Genomic DNA, 27,990 nt, shown 5'->3' with positions numbered 1-27,990 from the left:
GTTGACAGGTGGCCGATTCTGTCTGACCTGACAGAGCCATATTCCGTCCTCGGATGAGTAGCCTGATAAACCACAGGGCCGGAGCTCTAAGCTATTCCATTTCAGCATAGGAAACTCGTACTATGTCCAAGACTTCACTACAGCCTATTTTAATAAGAATTGGAGATAATAGATGAAATGAGGGAAAGGTAGATATTGAAAGAGGGAAAGGAAAATACCCCGAGGGACCATCCTATAACGTCTGCTTTGTCTCGACCAGGCCCGGGATGGAATCCGGACAGCCTGGATAGAAAACTAACGGCATGCTCTTGATTCAGAAACACCGTCGCTGAATAATCTATTAAAAAGTTATAAGTTTAATTGTTTCTGTCACAATGTTGACTTCACTGTTATCGCCATTATCGTCATCATTTTATTTATAAGACTCCAACTATTTCTGTCTTTTAAAAAGTGTCTTATTCTTGGTTCATCTATTTCATATTTGAACTTAATTATCCTCCACCATAAAAGAATCCACACTTTCTTGTAGAATGATTCGCTGTTCAAATAGTTTTCATTTATATGTTCACAATTTCACATCTTACTAGTTTTGTTGTCCTGGGAACTTAAAAAGGCAAGCAGTTATTTTTAGCACTGTAAACTAGTGGAGATGTTTTTATATCTAAGGAGTTTGTTATCAATATTATCACGGAAAGCTGTAAGTAAATTACATATACAAACTGATATATATGTGATTACATGACACATTTGAAAATATAAATATTCAAATCAATCAAATTTTATTATATAAAAACATCAACTCGATAGCTACATTACTATTTATGTTTCGTTTTTTCGTCTTTACATTATAATAATACAATATTGTTTTCTACATCTTATTTTACAATATTGTTTTCTACATCTTATTTTACAATACAATTCTACATTTGTAATTACAAAATATAAAATAATGAAAGCTACAGTGATATTTATATAGGCTTATGTTCTTTCAACACACTGTGCTCGCTTAATTCTAGAAAAAATAAAATATATGGGTGAGTGGTTGTATTTATGAAAAAATAGAAACATTCTTAATTGGCTGACAGCATTGAGTGTTTAATAATTCGAACTCTCATCTGGAAGTAATTTGTGTTTTATAATATTATCTCATTGCTGTCTATTTGTAAACAAAAATTCTGTTCAAAATAACTTGTTCTCGTGAATCTCTTTCCTCACTTCTTGAACATATAGTTCGCAAAGACTTCGATTTTTCGCAGAGCTATTCGCATTTTGTTATATCACGATTACTTGGAATTACAACGGTCCTACTTCAATTAGTAGATTTGGTCCAATCTATTCACATAACTTGAAATCATTCCTTTTGTAATTGATTATTTCATGTAGTTTTTCTGACTCTTATGACATTAAGGCTAAACTGCAAGATTGGTATCATATCTTTGAACCGTGCCATTATGATAACAGCTAAGTACACAATGTCGTCAACATGATGGAACATTTTGACCCATGTAATATATTTGCTTTCAAAATTTGTACACTTCGCTAAAACTTTAAAGAATTCTGCATGCTGAGAATATTGTCGTAAAAGGCGACCAAAAATACAACGCCAAAGCGGCCATAATTATTTGTATATTTGGAGAAGATTACCTCTAAATTAATCTTGATTGTCGATTTTAATGACATTCTTTGGAACACACCATTTTTCTCATTCCTTTTGCTCTGATAATGTATAGCAATATTTTCAAATTCTGTATTTTCTTACAGTGCATTGAAAATTACGCCACTGTACAGACTAAGGCTGGGATTATGATCAACGTTCGTTTGCTTTAAGTTGCGTTGCTTTCATCCTTACGTTGAACTTCTATCCAACGTTCAGAGTTGTAACTTATTTTCATAGACGTTCGTGACAACTAGGCCTATACTCTGCCGGCCATAATGAGTACTGAAATGTGCACGTCGGACAGTCAGCTGTTAACGATAAACATGAAATTTTATGGTAACTTTGTTAGAGACATCATAAATAGGACATTACGAAAACATGTTACGACGGAATAATATAGAATGACGATGAAAATGATGAAGTATTAATAACAATATAACCAAACGAGGTGGACTAGTGCGAATTACGAATATAATTATTATTTGCGTAGTAAAACCCCCTTTACTCCGGGTTGAAATAAAATAACGTATCTGCAATAAATGATAAAAGAGATAAAAATAATTAATCTCAGGGTCGAATCCGGGTCGACTTACATCACATTTTATTTTACACACACCTACGTGATTTATAAGTTGATTTCGATCGTTAAAGATGTTTTCATGTCAGTTAACTGTTTTAATATTTAATTTTGAATTCTTAAATATTAAATAAAAGATGTTTTATGCAACAATTAGTGCTCGGCTAAGCTAGCACTGAGGTAGTTTCCTTCACACCTCTTATAGATCTTGAATTACGTATGTGTGACAGGTAAGTTCGATTAGTTTAGGATCTTGTTATGCCTTGAATTTACGATCAACTGTATCTGCACCAATAAAACCGATAATGTTATTTTAAAACATATACATCTCGTTAAATATCAGTCCTATCAAAATTTAGCATAGAATAAAACTTGTTGGAAACATGTTTTAAAGAAATATTTGTAATGTAACGTCTAAAAAATCAATAATAAGCGAGATATTTCGATTTATTGACTTCAGGAGCCCTTCTAATCTCTTTTAAAGAAAGTATATTGAATGCCATATAGCCTAAATTTTAAGTGGGATCCAATGTAATTTATATATCAGTTTTCATAGAAATCGGTTCAGCCAGTATCACGTGAAAAGGTTACAAATATATATTCAGACACAAACAAATTAAAAAAAAATGCGATTTTTGGTCTCAGAAGAGCTAATTTTGTATGTTTACACCGATCAGTAATGCAAAAACGAAAATTACCAGAAAAATTTAGAAAACAGTTTTATTATTAGTATAATAATCCGTGGCGCTACAGCCCGTGAAGGGCCTAGACCGACCAGCCGGCTGCTGGCCTCACGCCCACATGCCGAAGCAGAGGTGGACGATCATCCAACCAGAATGGAGGTATCGTTTGGTTAGCACGATGATCCCCCCAGCCGTTTATTATTAGTATAGAATTAATATTATATTTCAAGAACTATATGGCCATATTTACAACGAAATAAAAGATAAAAATAAACGAAGTGCGATTCATGATTGGGTGGCGTTCAACTTGCGTATCTTTGCGTTTGTGGAAGGTACGAGTATACCTTGACTATATAGAATCAGTGCCCTCTTGCGTAATTTCTAACGTTGGCCGTAATCAAATGCATGGAGCTTCTATTTGCGAACTTCCATAAACTTCACCATAGCGAAACGTAACGCAAACGAACGTTTATTGTAATCCCAGCCTAAGCCTTGCACGTGACTACTGCAGTTAAGTTTTAATACAAATATATCGTTTCTTTTTTATTTGACATGGCTCAATACAGCCTGGCCACTAGTAATGAGTACATTCGGCGCTGCTCTACCACACACATTCTGTTTGCAAGGACATTGTATTCTATTCATCTAGTGTGCCGTTCATGATTATCATGCTTCTTACTTTTGGCCTTCGTAACATTATTTGATTGATAAAAATAATTTTAATTACTAATATTATAATCCCGTCGCTCTTATTTCCGACAGCCAATCACGTTGCAGGTCGGCTACATTTAAACGTCTTGTCATTTGCTGCTGATGACGTTATGCACTCCATAAGGCTCGATAAATATTTAATATAATCGCCCGCCATTTTGGTTCTTTTGTTGATGTTCGCAGAAAGCACACGAGGGCGTTGTTTGCCGCTCAATTATTTGCTCAATTACAGTGCGTTTGATTTATTATCATAAGAGCTACGACACGATAATGTTTAACTATGCGGCAAATAAATTCCTCGTCTGGTAGTTCGACAACGAAAGAACAAAAATGGCGAGCGATATTACCTACCTAGACTTTATAGAGCCTTCGCTTCCTAAGGCGTAAGCAAAGAGAAGGAGTCACGCCGGAAATAACAGCGACGCGACTATAGCAATGCAATTAACATAGTTGCCTTTACGGCCTTAAACTTTACGCAGCTAATCTATTTGCTATGTGACGTGACTGCATTTGTTCAAGTGTGCATTTAACCGGACACCTTCGTATCTCACGGGTTCTGTGACAACTATCTAGGTATATAGATTAGAAATTTTGTTAATTAATACTGAGTACAAGAAAATTATAAATTCTATAGTGCCAGTTAAAGTAGTATAAGTCAACAATTTCAGAAAATGAGATATGTGTTTCCAGGGATGTATTATATCGCTCTTCAGGTCTGGGCAAAGTGGAATAGCTGTGTAGCGATTTTTCGCTGAGTCATTATCATTAAACCAAACAGTATAAGTACATTTATATCTTCTGTGTCTGGGCAAAACAGTATAAGTTGAGTTATAATACTTTATACGTTATTAAACAGATTATCCAAAGAATATAAGTTGAGTTATACTACTTTTCCCCATGTTTGACTACAATGATTAGTTTAATAATATTGGCTAATGTAATTCATTTGATTGTCATTGTACATGAAGCAATTTAAAATAAGCAAACTTAAAGGTAACATCCCACTCTGAATAAACATGATTGTTATGTCTATTATTCCTACGTTGAAAGTCTGATAACTTTGATTGCTTGTGTGTTGTGGATGTGACTCGAGTGGAGCTATATTGATAGTCTCGTGCTTGAAGCAAGAGTGGTTTTTTTGCCCAGTTTTGCAGTAATGTCGACACTTGAATGCATCTTATCAGCTTAGATTGTGCACATGGTCTCTGTGAAATAGCATTATGTCTCAAAGCAAGGATGATTTTGACAATGTTACCTGAAAAGAATAGAGATGAAAATAAAGGCACGTTAGTAATTTCTATAACAATACCTAATGTTATAAAATGTAAGTTCAGAGCTGTATTCTTATAAAATGCTTTAAAACGTTCAACTCAAAAATATAATTAACCCTTTTATGAATTAGAAATCACTTACGAAATGTGTGTGTGTGGTGTGTGTGTGTGTGTGTGTGTGTGTGTGTGTGTGTGTGTAATGCCTACCCACTTCACTTGCGTGACTATCATTTTTATACGAGACTGGTAATACTTCAGCTGAGAATAACACACAAACTTAAGATACGTATGTATGGACAGAGAGCGTCAGAGAATGAGAGCTTAGTCAGACCAAAAAATGAATTCAGAACTTACAAGCAGGAGAAGAAGAGTAAGTGGAATGCAGGACAATCTTATGTTACAGGAAATGATAAAGTAACGAGACAAAGAGGTCCTAAAACACTCACACCCTGCAGAATGAAGGGTAGGGAAAAATTCAGGAAGATGGAAGGCAAAATAGATTTGATGAATACTGGTCTCTTGGAGATTAAGTAGCAAGGAGTTACATTTTTTACTTCGAAGGTAAATTCTAAACCAATTAAAATGCATCAAATCAAAACTCGAGTAACAAGAAAAGAAAAGACACGCAGAGCAACTCGTTTCATTTCAGTATCAATGGAGAACACCAACTGATTGCAGTTATAGGTGTTATACTTTTACAACAGCGTCTCAGACGCCTTACCTAAACTCTTCCCGTGGCATTTTATAAGAAATCTTTCTGGACTTACAACATTACGGTGCAAAACTGTGGCAATAGAGATGCGACATGCTACACGTGGCATGAGGTGAAGGAGGAAAGGGAGGTAATCAAATTGCCACATGTCTACACAAAGAGTTAATATCTTTTCTAGATAAGGAAAAAAATGTTTTTATTCTTGTGCATGTGGAGGTAAAAATCGAAATTCACATGTATCTGACATTTTCCTCAATGTATTACAGGGCAAGAAAAGTTTGAACCAAATAGATTATATAAACTGGTGTTAAGTGGACATAGCTATTTTATGGAGTGTGATGTAGATGTGGAATAATCATTATTGAAAAACACAAGAAGAAGACATAGGTTTCTATTTCAATTCCGTATTATTGGTATCAGTTGATTCGTGCAGTAGGGAAGAAGAAGAAATTCAGAACTTCAAAGTGTCGAGCTGAAGTATACTGATTATCATAATTTTTCGTCGCTTTTATCTACTGCATTAGTGCTCAAAAAAAAAAAAAAAGAATGAACAAAATGAAACTGAATGAAGATAAGAATTTAAGATCATGAATCTCTTTCGTCAAGGAAATTCAAATCCCAAACTACCACCATCACGTCTCTGTGATAGACTTCTCCCTATCTCAAAAGAGAAAGAGGATCTCCTGTCTCCTACCACTCATTGTTCTCTTGTTTCATGAGCTCTGTCGTGCTCTTCAGTCTGATAAATATCCGGATCTTGTTGACAGTGGAGACGAGATTTAACTTCCAAGTTAAAAGATAGTCAGTCAGTGATTATTTGATGACTTTTATGTCTGTGTTTACTAATACAAATTAATCCTGGAGTGAATTAAAAATAAATAGCCACAACGAAGTGATTATTCTTATTCAAATCAATACTACATTGTTAGTTTTGTGTCTCTTCTTATTAACGTAAACTACTCCTGGTGTGACTTAATTATTAATTTATCGACGTTTGCAGCTGTTCTTATTAATGTAAACTAATCCTGAAGTGACTTAAATATTTAATGTTATATCAAAGTCACTATTGTTACTCAAATCAACATTATAACGTGACATTTCTTCATTTCTGAGCCTGTTCTTTTTAATATAAACTCATCCTGAAGTGACTTTAAAAATTAAAATCACACCATAAAATGACTATTGGTATTCAAATCATCATTACATTGTGATAAAAATGAGAAAAGTGTGTGTTTGCTTTCATAATTTACATATAATTACGTAATTTTGCTTAAAATATTAATAAAATTAACTTAACAAAATAGTATAACTTGATAAATCTGTCTGATCAAAATAGTATAAGTCCTTAAATCGGTGTAAATATTAAAATAATGAATTCTTATTGATTTAGTTGAATTCAGCAGCCTTAAAATATTTAGAAACGAGTTCATTTCAGTAAAACACATTACCCCACGATCTGACATATTTGTCTAAACTTTTAAATGCTTGTATCTCAAAATGTGCTTTTAGCGACTTATTCTACTTTGCCCTGGCACCATAGAATTTCAACATTTCACTAAAATTTTTATAAAAATGTTTAGTAAATTTATGATTCCTTTGTGAGATATATATATATATATATATATATATATATATATATATATATATAACGCAGAATAAATATGGGAAATGAATGCCTGTTATTATTCGGTTGAGAAGCTTTTGCCATCCAGTCTGTACTCAAAAAAGCTGAAAGTTAGAATTTATAAAACAGTTATATTACTGGTTGTTGTGTATGGTTCATAAACTTGAACTCTCACTTTGAGAGAGAACACAAGTTAAGGGTATTCGAGAATAAGGTGCTTAGGAAAATATTTTGGGTTAAGAGGAAAGAAGTTACAGGAGATTGGAGAAAGTTACACAACGCATAACTGCACGCATTGTATTCTTCATTAGAATAATTACGAACATTAATTCCAGACGTTTGAGATGGGCAGCGCATATAGCACGTATGGGCGAATTCAGAAATACATATAGAATATTAGTTAGGAGGCTGTAGGAAAAAAGATCTTTGTGGAGGCCGAGTCGTAGATGGGAGGATAATATAAGAATGGATTTGAGAGAGGTGGGATATGATGGTAGAAACTGGATTAATGTTTCTCAGGATAGGGACCGATGGCGGGCTTATGTGAGGGCGGCAATGAACCATCGGGTTCTCTAAAAGTCATAGGCTAAGTAAGTAATATATATATATATATATATATATATATATATATATATATATATATATATATATATATATAATACACTCCTGAGTCCTGAGATATTAGTTTTTATTTTTAAAGTTCAATATAATTCTACACCTAAAAAAAGTCACTGACATTAGGAAAAATACTGAAAAATTTCTGCACGTTACAGTTAGGGCACAAATGCAGGTATATTACTATATACTTTGGGTCTGTGCACATACATCTCATATCTCAATCATGTATAAAATATGGTATAGTATACTATACTCTCAGGACTCGGGATGATAAATATATGAATAGCTGAGCGGAAAATGTTACGAACGCCAAATTGAAATTTTACAGGAATTTTGCTTGGTGCTCAGCATTGTAACGTTTTCCCAGAGCCTCTCAGGTTATACAGTACAAATTAAACAGGACCTTCCAAATATCCTATCGGGCCTGACATTGAGTGGACAGTTGAATTGTAATGCATTTGCGAAAGCACGTGCACTTCATGTGACTACTCATTGTGTTTCTTGTATTATTTTTCTCTAGTGTAATCGTTGTGAGGTTTAAAAGATAGCGTATTATAAGAAAGTTGTGATCTTACAATTGATACAATTGTTTGCACATGTATTTTTATTTCCGAAAGATAAAAATTTAAGGAATAAGTGAATACTTTACCAAAAGAAACAACTTAGTGGCTTGTATAAAACATTTTGATTCTGATTTTGTTATCAGTGAAGATACATTTCCATGTGCGGACGGTTCGTTAACTGTGCCTAGAATAAATTTGAAACTTCAAGTAGTATAAAAACTTTTTTTTTTTTCAAATGTACACTCCTAATTAACTAAACAATTGCCACAGAAAAGAAGACCCCCAGTGAACATTTAGCTACTGTTGTTGCACGTGTAAAATATCAATTTGAAATTGTGTTCTAAGAATGAAATCAGTTTCATTAGGAGAAATGTCAGTAACATCATTTGCATCATCTTATTCAGACATGAATATCTCTGCTGTCCAGAATGTACCACAAGCTTGATGGTGCATTAGAAATCTGTCAATTTCAACGGTATATATATATACCGTTGAAATTGACAGAAGTGCACAGAAAAATCTGATCTGCATTGGTGGTTATGTTGCACATGAGTAGTGTAGGCCTACCTAACTCATTGGAATCGAACACAGGAAAGTGTTAATCATGTGCGTCAAGTTTAACTACAGGCAGGGACTCAATAATTTAAAACACTACAATTTTTTTTTATTTGATGCCTTAAAGCGTTGTGGTCTGAAATGTTCTTCCGATTTAGTTGTCAATTTGTGAACAGTTGTCTAGGATATAAACTACTTAATGTTTTATTCAGTGAAACATTTAAAAATGACTTCTTACAGTTGAACTGCCAGAGGAAACTTGTCATGAATTTAGCAATGACTTTCTTTAATTATACACAACACATTTTGATGTTGCGTGTAAGTGTGAAATGACTTTAAGAAACTAGCAGTGAAGTTCAGTAAGGTGTTGGTCAACACATTAATTAATAATTACTGTAAGGTAAAAAATGAAAAAAATTGGGATTGAAAGATAAAAATGAGCCATTGCAAGCCTTCCAAATAAAAAAAAAATAGATTTTTGTGCTCTTCAAACTGTGAATTTCCGATCATTTTTAGGTGCAAGGCCTGTGTCTAATTTCTTGTGTATTAGTGGACACAGTGACAAAATGTTCTGAACAGTGTCATTTTAAATCAACATCAATGGAAATAGTGAAACTGTAGTACTAGTAAATAGTGTCATTTTAAATCAACGTCTGTGGAAATTGTGAAACTGTAGTACTGGTAAATAGTGTCATTTTAAATCAACATCTGTGGAAATTGTGAAACTGTAGAACTGGTAAATAGTGTCATTTTAAATCAATATCTGTGGAAATTGTGAAATGTAGTACTAGTAAATAGTGTCATTTTAAATCAACATCTGTGGAAATTGTGAAATGTAGTACTGGTAAATAGTGTCATTTTAAATCAACATCTGTGGAAATTGTGAAACTGTAGTACTAGTGAATAGTGCCATTTTAAATCAACATCTGTGGAAATTGTGAAACTGTAGTACTAGTAAATAGTGTCATTTTAAATCAACATCTATGGACACAGTGGCAAGCTGTAGTGCATAGCTAGGTTTATTTTCAATCAATCTCAGTGAACAAAGTTTAGTGAGTGGGAATACTAGACTTCATAATATGTAGGCTTAATTTCCAGTTGCAGATTGAACCTGTTGGCATAACTGAGGTAAGATTACCTAAATCCTGATGTAACATCTGTTCAGTGTTGTAGTATTGCCTTCTATTTCCCCTAAACTGGGATTTTATAGGCGATTAAAATGGAATGTTCCCAGTGTTCACATATAAATACACATAGGCCTAATATAAAGTTTTAAAGCTAATAACCAGTTATTGGTGTAGAGTAGACATATTTCTATATTACTGAATATGTTATATCCATTTATGTAGATAAGAAAATTTAATATACACTATTTCATCGAGAATTTGTTAAAATATCTTCGGTATCCTAATGCAATCTACAAAAAGCCTTCAACCTGCCGCCAACTTGGATGTCAGTGTTAGGTCCGGTAGTAATGTTAAAAGGTCCTGAATTGAAGGATCTACTTTCATTTTAAACCAACAGAGTTCACTAAAATGTAAAACAGAGTACGTGCAACTTGATTATATTGCAAGAGGAAGTGAAATGTCATTTTCAACGTTTTTTCGCTCAGCTATTATGATTAGGCTAATTATTTATTAATAATATTGGATTTTACCATTAATTATGAATATGTCATAATATAGAAGACTTCTCCTTCCTGAGTCTTTGGCCACAGTTGTTCATTTGTTTATCTCCCGAACGTTTGTTTAATTTAATTTAATGTTACTTCCAAAAAACTTATCCAAAATGATAGTTATAGATTAGTTTAAAAATCTAACGACAAGAAAAGAAATGATCTGTCATCATGAATTTCTTTCTGTGCATAAAATCTGTTAAAACCTAAATGATACAAATGTGAGGAAAACGTAGGTTGAGGTTGAGAATACGAATAAAAGAATTATGATAATTCTATGTTTATAGCCTTATTGTCAAACTTATCATTGAAGTGCTCCAAGGTTAATTTTCCTTCTCTCTACGGATTACGTAATCTCGTTCAGTTAATTGAATGGAACAATTAGTCTATTTGAGAATTTAAAGAGCGCAGTTCGACACACACATGCATGTATCACTACCTCTCAATGGGTTACTAGGCAATGCATTAAGTAGTTCCTGATTATTCATTGCTTTATATACACATTGAACGAAGAAAAACGATATTCTATCTTAATAACCTTCGTCTGAAGAAAGGTGCAGCAATGTAACTGATGTCTCTGATGAGTCTGCCGAAGAAGCCGATAACATTTCCGACGCCTGGAATCAATCCCAGGAAGAAGTTGATCACTCCTCCTACCAGACTTAACACACCGGATGTTGGGTTAGGTCGAATAAATCCCAACAAAGACGCTAATCCTCGTAGCAGTAGCAGTGGAATTCCGATGAAAGGTAAAAAGCGTAAAAAGGATAGAAGGAAGGGAACCATTCTAAGAAAAAAGAAATTTCGGAGAAGTAACAAGGGAGGAAACAGTAGCACCTGTGAACAGAAAAACACGTAAGAGTGAGCAGCAGTTCAGGTGTTGGCGTTAATTGATGCCTTATTCTTAATACTAGCCGTACCCGTGCGCTCCGCTGCACCCGTTAGAAATAAATATAAAGTAATTACATAATTAAAATAGGACGTTTGATCCAGGCAACATTCGTGTTTGATAGAAGGATAAATCGTTTAATATGTTACTTAATTTAAATTGCATCCAAATAATTAAAATGCGATCATTTTGGTCCAGAGACACTCATTTGGTGCAATGACAATTCCTTTAGCCTGTTTCTTAATTTTTATTACATGCAATCATAGTTTATTGAAGATTGACATCATTTAGATTTAATGTGTATATTTTATTTTACTTGTTATAGGTTTCCATTGAATTATGGTAATAACTTACTTTTAACCCTTGTTTTCTACGTATTCAGTAAATGGCGCTTGGCCCACTATGGTTGTGAACCCTTAAAGTAATTTAAATTATATAATATAATATAATATAATATTATATTATATTGTATTGTATTTGTATTGTATTGTATTGTATTGTATTATATTGTATTGTATTGTATTGTATTATATTATATTGTATTGTATTGTATTATATTATATTATATTGTATTATTATATTATATTGTATTATTATATTATATTATATTATATTATATTGTATTATATTATATTATATTATATTATATTAGAAGTTACTGTAATAACATTATAGCATTATGTCCATCTAGAGAAACTACACTTTCCAATGGTGAAATAATAATTAATTAAACAAATCGGTTAATTTAGCTTCCGATATTACTTCATACAAACACAGAAACATTCTCTGTAGGCTATCTTTCATAGCTTTCGATTGTTGCTGTCCAAGGTCCCTTATAGACGAAGTCATTTGTTTTTTAATTCATTACACGGCCTTAGATGGCAGTTATTTTAATTTTAAAACTCATTTATCTCATTAAATATCAGTCCTATCAAAATTTTTCAAGGAATAAAACTTATCGAAAATTATTTTCAAAGAAACTTTTGTTACGTAACATTTTTCACAAACATCACTAATAAGCGAGATATTTCGATTTATTAAATTCAGGCCCCCTTATAACCCCCCTTTTAAATAATGTATTTTGAATGCCATATAGCCTAAAATCTAAGTTACAACGAACTTAATTTATATTCCAATTTTCATCGAAATCCGTTCAGCCATTAACGCGTGAAAAGGTAACAGACAGACAGACAGACAGACAGACAGACAGACAGACAGACAGACAGACAGACAGACAGACAGACAGACAGACATACAAACAAAAATTTCAAAAAAGCGATTTTCGGTTTCAGGGTGGTTAATTATATATGTTAGGACCAATTATTTTTGGAAAATCGAAAATTGCCAAAAAAATTTCGGCTACAGATTTATTATTAGTATAGATTAGTCTTGATATTCATTTACATAAGACAAGTGTAATGTAGTTCGAAGTAAACTTCTTTTGAATTAAAATTTGCAATATTATGTAGTGTTTGTTTTACTTAAAAGTCTTATTTCTAGTAGCAGTAACAACAAAATATCGCTTGTTAAATCATGTAAATCATTTTCTACAGTGTCAGCGTACGAAAGAACTATAACACAGAGTCACCTCATGACTAACTTCAGCTATGAAATATCATGCAATGTCATGTAACATAATTGATGTAATGATAATGTACTGTAATACTGGGACTAGATTTTTTGTCTATAACATACGAATCTTAAAACAAATACAGGTTGAATCAAAAGTCTAGAATCATATAAATATCTTCATTATGACAATTATCTTTAAATAACTTGAAAACGATTAGAGATATCTCAAAACAGATTTCACCATTGTTTTTCTTTTTCAGAAAATTTCATATGATTTTGAGTACCTTCATGATCCCCTTTACGTTTAAAATTTCAAAGTTGCATCCAAAATGACGGCTTTTGAGATAGCTGAGGGCTAGAATCGAATGTGTCACTGGCACAGCATTTGGTCTTACAAATACTGGTAACAACTATAGTAATCGAAAATCAAGCATATGGAAGATATTTATATTGTACCAGACTTTTGATTCACACTATATTTATATAATAAAGTGTTATTTTGCTATTAGATAGGATTATATTATGAAAATTTTATCCTTGTACACTTTATGATAATATTTCACAAGTTAAATTGCTGAATTCATTATTAATATATTTGTAAATAATATGATTATATATCTTGAAAAATTACTGAACAAAATAAATTGTAATTTCGTTGATTTAAAATAGAGTAGACATTTTTGAGCAGTAAAGAAGTGGATTGTTTGAGTAAAGATATTAAAGATAATGAGCTTTTAAAAAAAGTACTCCTTAACTTGTCCGTAGGGTTTTTGCAATAATATGATATTGAGTTTGCATTGAATATTTAACAGTATCCGTCATATGAATACATTAAAGATTTTAATTGACATTTGGAGAGAAAAATATTGAAGAAATGTTAATAGCAATCAATGGGATAATTAAAGTACATAGATTAATATTTTTGAACCTAGTAGCAGTGAAAAGTTACTTTTCACTGTTAAATAAAAATGGAATTCCTTGTTGAGTGAAATGAGCTAAAATGAAATTTGTGCACTCTATTACTCACACCGCAAAATAAATTAGGAAATTGAAAATAGAGTTGAAAAGACACCTTTAAATAAAAATTATATACTGTATATGAGATTTGTGGTGAACGAATTCTTTTGTGGCAGATGTTGTGTTTTTAATTTACGTTAGCATATGTATCGGTATGAGTCTCTCTGTGATACTTGTACTCCAGGGATGAGACTATATCAGCTCCCAATCATGGTAGAAGAGCTCGACCTTGATCACGAGCGCAAAGCGCATTCACTGTAACGTAGACAACAGGGATGTACATGCACATGCAGCGAATAAAGGCAGCAAGTATTATAATAACTTGCGTTACTAAATTTCTGGCTATGTAATAGGGCTAATATATAAACAAATCGCAAAGGAAAGGGTTTTTAGAAACAAAAAGAGAAATGGGAAAAGTTAATTGTATGTAAACCATTTTATTGTTAAAAGCAATTATTTATTATGTAAATACTTCACTTCATTGGTTAGGAGAAACTAATAGGTCTACCTGCTCGACGTGTGTGATCTCTAAGCATTTTTGAGTATTTGTTGAAAAAATAATAATGGCAATATTGATTGAAATAGAGTATATTGTGTGATTGTGAAAATGTAGTCCTTACTCTCCGTCGTGATTATGTAATGAGTTTTCTTAGAGTGATTTGTGAGATGCACGTAACACGAAAAAAACAAATTGATTAAATTAAGATATTGAGAGCCATCGTAATTTTTGGGGTCAATCATTTAAGGGGATAGGGATGACTTTTAAAACGTCCACAATTTCCGCCAAAATTTGTGAAATTTAAATTATATAAACAGATCTATAATAATATCATCTGTACAAACTTTTGTGCAATTAGGTCTAATAGTTTTGAAATTATATTTTTAAGTATAGGCCTATTTTATATTGACGTTACTAAAAAGCTCCTTGCATCAAAGTTTTCAAAATGTTTAGTTCATATTTGCTAAAAATCCTGAAAATTGTTTATGGGAATAAAAGTGAATTAGCATTTTGAGTTTAGTAATAGTATAAGTTAAAGTGCAATCAAAGATAAAATATTATTTCTAAATTAAAGAAACACGTAGTGTAATAAAAGTAAATATTCAGAAACATGCAACAAATAAAACATGAACAATACATTTAAAATAAAGAAATAAAATGAATCTAGATACTATCTGCTGACCCAAATGTAAATTAATTTACCTTCGATGTGAATTCCGAAATGAATTTATTTCTCTCTTCTCCTGAATAATGCCTATATTTTTTTCATGTTGCGTCTCAGATTGCCGTTTTGTGTTGCTTTTTTTTGCAAATGATATTTTTTTTTACACAACAAACACTGGACTTCATCACCATGTTCGAAGTATAAATATTGTATCTTCCACTCTTCCTTGAAAGCTTTAAGCGCTTCCGTTCCGTCATGATGCGTTGTGTTCTAAGAGCTGTACATCCTTTAGCAATGTTCACAGTTAAAAGAGTTCCGCGCGCGCGCAGCGGGCATAAAATAGCTCTCGCCCGCCCGACAGAATGTGAAATTTCAGGCTACAAGGTTTCTATTGTTACCGAAGTAAAATGCAACCATTCTCGGCTCATTCGCGGTAATTGGTTTCGGTTCTACCTCACAGAGAAACCGATGAGATTCATACTCATTCGCTTACCGGTCTCTCTCCGAATTACCCTTCTCGGCTGGTCAAATATTTCCACAAAATGTATGGTATTACCCATCCAAGGCGAGTGAGCGCTAGCAGATGAGCTCGCCACTTGTTCTGTTTACGAACGATATTGTCTTGCAGGCGGTACAGCCAGATTATAGAGGAAAATAAAGTACCAGATACTAACGCAACGTCATATGAGGCGACCACGAAACATATTTATCTGGATTTCATGGCATCATTTTTGCTTTCACATAAGAAAAATATCTCGTTTCATTACGCAAATAAATAAAATCTAAAAAGTTAATAATTATTAGTGATATACTTAGTTACACATAATTTTAGTTACTTGTTATAAATAATATATTCCACTAAACACAATGTATAGCGTTTCATGATGCATTTATACTCATAAAAAAGTATAACTACGATTTTATCAATATTATACAGTAATTATTACACTCTGAACATAGTGTAATTCACTGCATTAACCTTTAATGTTTTTATATATGTACAATAGTTTCTATCACATCCAGAATGAAGAGGAACTGAAGAAAATTTTATTGCAGTAGACAAAAAATAACCCCTAAGGAATCGTTGTATGTAGTAAATAATAATAATAATAATAATAATAATAATAATAATAATAATAATAATAATAATAATAATATCAGTCACTAAAATCATGATTTTAATTTGATTCTAATCATTAGAGCGAGTCGATTTGCCTGTTTTATATGACAAATAGAAATACTTACAGAAAATACTCCTATTAAAATATATATACCTACATTTATTGCCTTTGTACAAGAAGAACCATTTTATTTCTACTATAGAAAATCTTAACAACACTTTCAGTAACTCGTTAATACTATTCTTTCATATTCTAGAATGTAAGAACAGTGGAAACAAAAATATTACAAGCTTTTTCATTAACAATGTGTTGGCATCTGTTAGCTAAAGTACAGATACATAAAAATGTTAAGCGGTCAACATAATATTTTTCCAGTATATCATATAGTGATGATATTAATGGCATAAGTCGATATAAACGTTAATACCGACAACATTTTAGAAAATAAGACTTATGCCAAAATGATCATTTTTACTGTACACTGTGACTTGCATTCCATTCAGACACAAAGCCGTAATTCCAAATGAAATCTTAAGTTTTTCTTTTTAATAGCTTTTCAGAACTAAATATTGTAGAAAAGAAGTAACTTGAGCCCCATTAACCATGCTCCGAAAAATTATGAAAAAAAAAAAATACAAATTTTACTTTAGGTAGGTCTATACGATAACCTTTAAAACTTCTACGGATCGGTGAAAAATGTAATCAGTGACAATAGTTCTGTTTACTGGTTATAGTAGAGACTACAAGACAACGTCTGTACACCCTTACGTTTTGAATTTCGGAATTCTTTTCGATGCGCCCTAGTGGACAGGCCGACTGAAAGGGAACACGAATGTACTCACAGCCACAACAGATAACAATTTAGTTCGCAGAACCGCGAGGTAGTACTCGCCTTGGACGTCTTAGGCTGGTATTCATAGTCGATACTTTTGATTAAAGTGTCCTTTGGAAGACGCAAAGTATCACTTTTCCTTTGCACAGTCGACACTTTGGTGCAAAGGATCACTTTGGATGAAAGTGTACTTCCGACCACACTTTGAGCCGAAAGTGTCACTTTGTAGAAAAATGGCGGATGTCTTGGAAGTTGTCGAACTATTTATTAGAACGTGCGGAAGAGGTGGCACAATTAGTGGACAATGTACGAAAGCGCTACATTAGGGATAGGCCTAAAAACAAACCCGTGAAATTTTATAATGCTATAGAATTAAAAAAAACTGTTCCGATTTGATAAAGAAACTGTTATTGAGACTGCTCATCTTTTCGATGGCCGGTTGACAAAAATGAATAATAGAGGTTTGCCAGTGCCTCCAATAATACAGTTATTGCCTGCATTAAAATTCTATGCTACAGATATTTATTTATTATTTTGCTAATAATTGTAACATAAATTATAAAATATACAGAGAAACTTTAGCTCGCCCCTGAAAGAGTAGAACTCGTGCTCAGGGGCGGATTCCTGCATTGAAATTAATAATTATACAATACAATTTGAAATTATAGTATATAAATTTAAATTTATAATTTTTCAATTTTTATAAAATCCATACATAACTTTTTAAATTTAATAGTAGAACTATTAGAATTGACAAGATTAGGATATTTAAATATTAATTTGTTATATATTCTTGGGCCTAAATTACTACTATGATTAAATACTGTAAGTGTTGCATTTTGGTTCAAACAATCTTAAAGAATTCATACCTTTTGTTTCATAACTATGAGAATACGATTCAAAATTATTTCGATTTTTATGTATGAATTTTATTAATACAATATAATAAATTTGTCTTACTTTAAGTACATTAAAATCTATAAACAAATTTTGAGATGGAAAATCAATAGGTTTATGAAGACATATTTTAATTATTTTCTTCTGTAATAAATAAAGTGGATTAAAATTGGATTTAAATGAGCTACCCCATCCTATAATTCCATACATAATTACCGATTGAAATAAAGTTAAATATATTGTACGTAATAAACTTATTGACAAGTAATTCCTCAATAAAACAAAATAATATACTATTTTACGTAATTTATTACAAAGGTAATTAATGTGTTGGTTCCATTTTAAATAATTATCGAAAATTATGCCTAAATACTTAACTTCAGACGACTCTTTAATAATCGGACATTTATATGTACCATACATTAATATCTATAATATTATAGTTCAGGTATTTCTGTAGTAACATTCGTATATTTATAACCTCAATTCGATGAAGTGATATGTAGGTAGATATGCCTATATAACCTATTTTTATTACTGAAACGAATTTTTTAACTTAAATATTATTTAACTTCAATCTAATGTAGGCGTAACTATCTTAAAAATTAGCATTGAGAGACCTCACGTGCCTGCTTTCTAAGCAGATTCCATAATTATATTGGATTTAAAATGATTTTGATTTTTGTTGACTACATGTATTTTGAGATAAGATTTATCTTGATGTTGATATAATCATTACTGTTTTGATAATATATATTTTCATGCCGGTAAAAAATACATCTGATATGGCTGCTTCTGCTGAGATATTGTCTCTAGTTCATGTGCAGTCATAACCTCAACATGAAAAGGGATATCATACCATTAGGCCTAGGCCTATTTTGTTTTGCATTGTAGAAAAACTTGGCATTCAAAATATTCCTGAAGAGCAAGCAATAATGGACAAGAGAGAGAGAAATAATAATAATAATAATAATAATAATAATAATAATAATAATAATAATAATAATAATAGCAGTAGTAATGTATGTAATTCATTCTTATGATCTCTATTCACTATTCACGAAAAAGACAAAAATGAAAATAAAGGGAATAAAACGATATATCAATGAAGCAGATAGGCTACGTATAAAACCTAACCTAACTTAACCTAACTATATAAACCAATAAAAGATACGTACAAAATCTAACCTACCTATATAAATCAGTGGAACGGATACATACAAAACCTAACTTAACGATATAAATCAATGAAAAAGATATGCACAAAACCTAATTTAACTATATAAATCAATGGATCATCTATGTACTGTACAAAACCTAACCTAATTTCACCAGCAGTATCACTACATATTTAATAAAATATTATATATCTGAACTGACTGAAATAATCTAAACTATCGGCAACAAAAACTAGAAACTGAAATAAAACAATTTTAAATATACAGTATTTTCTTTCTCGAGCGATCAATTAGGCTCCCAACTCAAATCACAAGCATTATAATCTGTGGGTTATACATTAATTTGTTATCGTTTGTTCACTTGTTTTGAAAGGCATTGTGGGACTTCTGTTACCAACCAAATTGTAACTCTACACTTTGCTGGCGTAAAGTGACACTTTGTAAAGTGCGCTTCTTTAATCGTCTATGTATACCACTAATATGAAAGAGCCACTTTCTTCAAAAGTGTCACTTTGCAAAGTGGTGATACAAAGTGGCGACTATGAATGCCAGCCTTAATGACCTTCCTAACAAAAAGCAGCGTGTTGCGATATCGTATGACGGGCAGTTTTTGGCTTAACCTTTTAGAATGTTGTTTGAAATGTATATCTGTCCGTTTATGTCGATATCTACACTATGAAATTATTGATAATTCGGAAACTTTGTCTTGGTTGTTAACGGATTCAAAGTCACTCAGTTGAATCTGGTTTCATGACAATTTTGGAATGAAATAGTGTCAGTATTGTGTCTATAGTCATTTGTAATCACCAGTGGCATAGCGTGGATTCCGAAGCGGTGGAAGCAACCAAGAATAAGTTAATAATGATTAATTTTAAAATTGAATTATTATTATTATTATTATTATTATTATTATTATTATTATTATTATTATTCATTAGTTAATATTATATTTTGTAACTAGTTGTAATATTAACATATGTAACTACTAATAACCAAAGCTCGGAACTTGGGGACTTGTGTGTCGTGTGCATGAATAAGGTTACAGGTACAGCGTACACAAAGCTCACGCTGCAAGTGCTCAGGGACAGTCGTGTGTACTAAGAAAGTGGTCACATCGAATGACAGGAAGACGGACGAGGAAACTGTCGTGTCGAAGCCAATGACATTCAGATAATTAATTAGAGGTAAACGATCTGTTTGAAAATAAGAATATACGTATTATTCGAATGGGTATTGTATGCGTTTGAAAATATATTTCTTAAAATTTAGGTACAGAATTTCGTGGAGGAATTCTGAGGAGATACATTATTTTCTTCGAATGGAGAGTTTATATTTTGTAACTTGTGTCAAACAAACTAGAGATTGGAAACGGGCATTCATTGAAATACATTGCAGTCCCTAAATCGGTGGAAAATTTGTCCATAGCCATGGATCAAGTCGTAGTGGAACCTTCCCTAGTAGTGACATAGAAATTGAAAACTATTTTCGAGACAAATTTAGGATACTTATCTTTCTCAGATACGAGATCAGCTAGCAACTACTGAAAATCGAACAGGAAACAGTGACAGTGAAAACATTCAATACTTTATTTCGGCCTAAGACTTTATAATACAATTACAAACCATTTTCCAAATTTGAAATTTTTTAAAATTGAAGCTTTTAAAAAATAAATTTGTAAAATTATCCACGATATAATATAATATTAACAAATGTATTTTATTACCTTTTATTTCTGTCTACTATATTCTTGTTTTTATTGAATATCACTGGCTTCTGTCGAATTGTCAATTTATATTAAATGTGTATTTTTCTCTCTTTTTCTCTTTCTTCTTTATTCTTGCTCTTGTGTTGTATTTATTGGTTTGAATTAAGTTACTTACTGTATTTTGTAAAGTGTCCTTGTAAATTTTATGTTATATTATTGACTAAGACCACACCGTACACGAGCCTGGCTCTTACGGTAGTGGCTAGAAACATTTTTGTTTTATAAATGTAATTTGTATTCAGTAGGTAGCTAGTTAAAATAAATAAAATAAAAAAATTAATTTTGCTCCCGTCACTTCATGTGACGTGGAAATAAGTTTCTTTCGTTTCAAATCACGTTTAACTAACAGACGAAGAAGGTATGGGTTCGAAAAATATTCGAATGTATGTAGTCATACACTGTAATAAAATATACAGAGCAGAACTGTAAATTTGATATATTTTGCATGTTTATTTATATATATGCTATAAAATTACTTGTTTCAACCTACCATAATATTATCATTATGTTGTTCCAGCCAGAAACCACTTTTATAGCAGACCTTACAGTACCTCTGTGCTGGAAGCGGGAGTTTGTTGTCATTGAAGTCCGGTCGCTTAGCCACGTTCAAAGACACAAGTCCCCAAGTTCCGAGCTTTGCTAATAACATCCTAGTTAATTAATTTTTGCATCGGTCCACCGCTGTGGAGTAACGATTAGCCTATCTGCCCATGAAACGAGCGGCCCCGGGTTCAAATCCCGGTTGGGACAAAGTCACCTGGTTGAGGTTTCTTTCGGGGTTTTCCCTCAACCCATTAAGAGTAAATGTTGGGTAACTTTCGTCGTTGAACCCCGGACTCATTTCACTGACATCATCACATTCATCTCATTCAGACGTTAGATAACCACAGCAGTTGATAAGGCGTCGTAAATTAACCGATAACAAATTTTGAATCGTTACAAATTATCGCGTTGTGGACAGTACTAAATGCTGTTTGCTGATGTCAATACAGCAAAGAAACGTTAGAAATAGGCTGGAAGTAAAACTCACGTTATACTAGTCGCCTGGAATCTGAAAGCATAGCGGTCGTTAGCTTCGTCTGCATGCACGAGCATATACTGTAGTACTTCAGCATTATGTTTCTGTATATCTCTGTCTCCATTTTCTTCCCAACAACCCATTATCACAAGCAGGTAATCGGAAGCTAACGTCTCAGCTCACCCACGTGTTCAAATTTATCCCGAGTCAAAGTATTACATAAACACAAAATAATGAAATATAAGGGAAAATGAATAACAATTCATTTATCCGTATGCATACAAAAAACTTTCCCTTAAAAATTAAAAAGAAAGCAATGCTTCATCACATCCATGGACGCCATGACTCTGGTAACCACGAAATGGAAAGGTGTTTCGTAAGGTTTGTTGTATCATGATAATTTGTGTTATTATTAGATTATGGATGAACCACCATGTAGATGATATTATGATGTTGTAATTTTATTAATCTTGTTTGTAATTAAATGTATCTTTAGTTATTTAATTCACTGGTGTGCTAGACATAAGTACTTTCGTTATCTTTTAATTCACTTTCATTAATCAGAGGAATTATTTATTACCACGTTTCATATAAGCAGTTCATTATTGCTCAATAATTGTAGACGTCTAACACGTAATTCATTTTAGTAGTCAATGTTAAAAGTAACTTTAATTTGAGAATTAATAGTGATGACATTTTATGAATGTACAGTGGTTCATAAGTGTTTAAATCTATGTGTACCTACCGGTGGAAAAATGATTGCCTCTGCATCGTTCAAATCTGAAAAGAGATACAAATAATTTCAGTATCGGGATATTTCACAGTGACTAACGCAACAATCGTAAATAAATTGTGGATACGTACGTGAAACATAACAAATGTTGGTATTTTTATATTAGTACCATATTATGTGGTACATAAAGCTCTACTGGTGAAATTAAAGAGACGTTTTAAATGTCAACTCTATTTATACAATACTCATTTTAGGTAACATTTTTATTACCCTCTGAAAATAGAGATATAAACTAAGCAATTTTTCTGTGATTTGGTTGTTTGCAAAATGAAACTATAAATTGCATAATTAATTATATGTTTTAAATAAGCTTCGTTGAAAATTTCATATTTCAATTATAAATAGATCACACAGTATATGAATATATGTCAATATATGTGTGTGACCAACGTAACGTGACTAACACAAGAGAAAGTAACATGCACAAAAGTAAATTGATACGCATATACCGAACAATTTTTACTACTGAGTAAGAAGAATAGCATTACATATTCCATCTCAGGTTTCATATCTGTAAGTTTTTACGATGAATACTTAATCAATTAATAGATAATAATATAGATACGGAAACAGACACTCCTACGGCCAGAATCTTATAACAGTTTCACATTTGTTGCAACTGTCTCCTCATCTCCTGTATTCCTGTAGAGGTTAATGTAAAGATGTCCTACTTTCACTACACTATGGGTTCACACTTATGGAGCAACGGTTAGCGCGTCTGGCAGCGAAACCAGGTGGCCCGGCTTCGATTCCCGGTCGGGACAAGTTACCTGGTTGAGGTTTTTTCCGGGGTTTTCCCTCAACCCAATATGAGCAAATGCTGGGTAACTTTCGGTGCTGGACCCCGGACTCATTTCACCGGCATTATCACCTTCACTTCATTCAGACACCAAAAAACCTAATATGTTAATAAAGCGTTGTAAAATAATCTACTAAAATAAAATAAAACCACACTGTGGCATGCCTTTATTCCGTGTATGGATTTAACTTGAGCAAACATGTTTTCAAATTCATTCTCATCATCTTCCATATTAGATAGGGGTATACATAAGCAGTTATCTTTATAATAGTGTTGATAAAAGTCTTGTACCAATTTTTTAGTTTTTTTTTTTCTGATATAGAGTCCAGCAGTTTACTCTCTTAGTTTTTGTTTGTTCCTCATTTTCCACACAACAAGCTTTTTCAGGACAACGTTCCTCTTGCAGGGACTTGCTGGAAGTGGAGCGTGAACTCCTCTTACAGTTTTCCCAAATGTTTGTGGTGATTTGTATGGGTAATGAAGAGCTATGGACATCTGCTAACTAGTTTTTTTTTTCTTTTTCATATTACGCATACAGATTTTTCCTACTTCTGCTTCCTCCTTCTTGAACTCATTATTTCTTCCTCTTTCTCTGTATCGTCTGATACCTTCCTTCGCTTTTTGCCTTTCTTCGGCATATTTTATGTACAGTCCTGAGTGCACGGCTGTCTTGCTTTCTTCCTTTGGAAGTCTTTTCCATGTTCTAGAACCCACTTAAATTACCTAACGACAGCAAGACTTTAGCAGGAAAAGAATACGTCTGTTAGCTTATAACATTTCAACATGAGGTGTGACTAACGTGACATAATTTTAATGTTACGTTAGTTACAATTGGATGTTACGTTAGTCACAGTAATATTTTAAAACTGTTTTTACATTTAAAATTAATTTATGACTGATTGTAGTCAATATATATAGTATTAAGAGAATGTAGCATTTTAGTTCAATAAATATTTTACATGTTTCGGGAACTGAAAAATTTTTAATTTTTGTGACTAACGTAACCCAAGATTTAGTTTGTATTCAACATGTTACAAGTACTTACTGATTCAGAGTAGTACACAAATACAATCACAAATTAGAACTAGAATACCTATATTAACAGTAAACAGCATAGTTATGTAGACACGATCAAGTCATGTGATTTTTATCGTGCAGTTAGAAAGGTTATCAGTTATGGTGCAAAACGTACTCATAACTCACTCCACTCTCCCAGAGGAATGAAGCGTCACAGAGTGCTTCTTTTACGCGATATTATCAAATTAATGAAGATCTAGTAACATATTTTATTATTAATAATGTTCAGTTGATGGGACTAGCACTTCAATTTTTTATATTTATCTCCACTTTATCCTGAAATGTCCCTATTTGGTATAGTGCCAATGATTGGTTATGGAATTCCAGGTTATTTAGAATAGAGTTACAATTTTAAATTGCATAGTACGGTAATTTTAAATTCCAGTTTCGTAAAAGTACACATAGGCAACAGATCTTCCTTGTTCCTCTTTGTTTTAAGTTTTACTCTGGTTTAACCTTCGCATTATTGAACAAAATTATTCACAACTTTTACTGCATGGGGTCCATTTCAGATGTTATGTTTTATTTAAGGACGCTCGCAACTGCAGAGGTTATATCAGCGTTGCCGGATGTGCCGGAATTTTGTCCCGCAGGAGTTATTTTATATGCCAGTAAATCTACTGACATGAACCTGTCGCATTTAAGCACACTTAAATGTCATCGACCTGGCCCGGGATCGAACCCGCAACCTGGGGCATAGAAGGCCAGCGCTATACCAACTCGCCAACCAGCCCATTTTAGATCCTTGCTTATTTATTTGATATGAGAATCAAACACACAATTTCCCATTACATGGCTTCTTTATATTATACACTATCCATTTTGGGCCCGTAATGAGCAATAGAACATTTTTTAGTGCTACTAACTTTGACATTTCATAACAGTTCTAGTATGTTATGCCGTAGGAGATGGGTGGGAGGAAGAGGAATTTTTAGCCAATTAGACCTACGTCAATTTGGTGCAGTCGGCAAATCAATGTGACCATTGAAGGGTACACGAGAAAAATAATAAATATCAAAATTCCGTAAGGATGATGTCAAATACACTTGACTCTAATTCAAAAGATTACAACAAAATTTAATGTTGACCTCATTATCGCGCTTTCAATTTCTCACAACTCTTCGAATCCGACATCAAGCACTTCTTTCTATCCCTTATCATAGAACGCCTTTATACTTATCTTCCTATACTGTAGAAATAGCTCGCCTCTGGAATTCGTTACCTAATGACGTCAGGGACTGCCGGACTTTATCACAATTCAAAATTAAATTGGAAAATTTTGTCTTAGTTAATGTTTTTTTAGGTATTGCTAGAAGTATTGATTTGTGTTTTTTTTTCTTTTTCTTTTTTAATCTAGATTAAAATTGCACGTTTCTTATTTATGTTAGTTAATTAGTTAGGATAGAATTAATTATGATACTTAATCACTCATTTAAAGTTTGTGTGACTGCAACCTGTGTATATTTTTGCGTGGCTTTACTTTGTTTATAGTGTTTTTTCCTCTCTCTCTCTTTATTTCTTGTGTAGCTTTACTTTGTGCATAGTGTTTTTTTCTGTTTATTTCTATTATTGTATTTGTATTCCTGGTGTTGTGGAAGAGAAGGCCTGATGGCCTTAACTACACCAGAATAAATAAATAAATAAATAAATAAATAAATAAATAAATAAATAAATAAATAAATAAATAAATAAATAAATAATTAAAGCTGGTGAAAAGAAGAATTATCACCACAGGTACAGTCATCCTTTCCTTGATTTTTAATGAGAAGAGCAATAAATTTTGCAGTAATATAGTAAATTAGCTTATTATCTCACCCTTACGGAAATGTGACATTCATTGTTTTTCCCTGTACCTTTCATTTGAACTATTACTGTCACCAAGTTCACTTTCACCTCCACTTACACCATCACTTCATCTGTATCGGAATGTTCACTTGGCACATATTCTGTATCACTCATCTTCTGAGTCACTACTGCTAATTTCATATCAATTGCTCTCCATATACTTGCTTGTCACTTGTGAAAATGTCCATTGTTTTCTTAGAAGGTCCCCCAAACATTTTTACGGACGAAAAAGGAAAAAACGAAAAAAAAAAAAAAAAAAAAAAACTGCGCCAACTTCACTCTGAGAATTGATGTCACACATTGAAGGGAGAATAATAATTGTCATCCAAGAGGGAAAACTGCCGCCAACATAACTGCAAGGGCATTAAATAGATTGGGATCTACCAGCAATGCGCTCCGCAGATGTGTACAGTCAGTTCTTGTAAATACAAGCTTCGTCACATTTATTACAGTATGGGGTCTATTTTGGGTCAGATTTTTTTAACAGTGTTTCCGTGGGAAGAGAGAATTATTTTTATATTATTATACAATTAAGGCATAGAAAAAACACTAGATAGCAGTTCAAGATTTCAATAGTATTTAAAAAACATAATAATGGGATCCAGAATGGACCTCATCGGTTATGCAAGGGATAATAATAGATTTGTCGCTTAAGATATGAGTTATAGTTTCACTCTTGTTTATTCTTACGATCATCATTACATTTCTGTTCCGTTTTATAATAATTTTGATTTGAATATTCATGTACATCTTACCGCACGATATTGGAAACCTCATTAACTCCAGAAAAACGACTGATGTTAATCTCGTTTCACATCCTCATCATAAGGAGGTATTTTTTCCACCCCTGCTCCAATGTTCCTTATTTATTCCGAAGTAAACACATAAGACAATAGATTATCTTAGTCATTGCTTTCCTTTTAGTTTTTACTGGTATACTGATGAATTAGTCGTGAACGTTTTTCATAATTTATTTATTACAAATATTGAATTGATACCTAAATTTGTGATCTACGTAACAAATTGCTATTGCTTGATTTTCCCACACTAATATCTAAGAGTATTTATACAATTTTCTTCCTCCTTCACACTCAGAAACAATTTGTTTCGTTTAAATTATCAAACATTACGTATATGAATTTAAAACAAAATCATCAGATAAAATATTCATGCTGAAAATAAGTACTATTAAGTTCAGACTATAAAAACCAGCAGAACCTGTTCCAAGAATATGAAATTAAGTAGTCGGCATGATATGATTAATCAGTAACTTACATGTGGTTAGAAAAGTAATAACCAAGATCCAGAACTGCGTGCCAGGTCGCATTGTCGATGAACAGTTGGTCTGGTGTTCGAAGTGTTCTGCTCTGGACTGATG

At 32.4% G+C, this 27,990-nt stretch overlaps 1 protein-coding gene across 1 annotated transcript; it reads right to left on the bottom strand.

Annotated features, from left to right (window-relative positions):
• Positions 1-661: 661 nt before the first annotated feature.
• On the bottom strand, positions 662-27,990 carry LOC138711834 (uncharacterized). Its single transcript, XM_069843092.1, has 4 exons — positions 27,888-27,990; positions 22,844-22,878; positions 11,185-11,483; positions 662-4,883 (listed from the first exon to the last, which is right to left on the bottom strand). Exons 1-4 carry the CDS (start codon positions 27,937-27,939, stop codon positions 4,880-4,882), a joined length of 390 nt encoding a protein of 129 aa, XP_069699193.1. The 5' UTR covers positions 27,940-27,990; the 3' UTR covers positions 662-4,879.

This window comes from Periplaneta americana, chromosome 13 (genome assembly GCF_040183065.1).
Source record: "Periplaneta americana isolate PAMFEO1 chromosome 13, P.americana_PAMFEO1_priV1, whole genome shotgun sequence".
NCBI classification, from domain to species: Eukaryota; Metazoa; Arthropoda; class Insecta; order Blattodea; family Blattidae; genus Periplaneta; species Periplaneta americana.
Note: the sequence above shows the minus strand (reverse complement) of the source record. Positions and strands in the feature narration are given on the sequence as shown.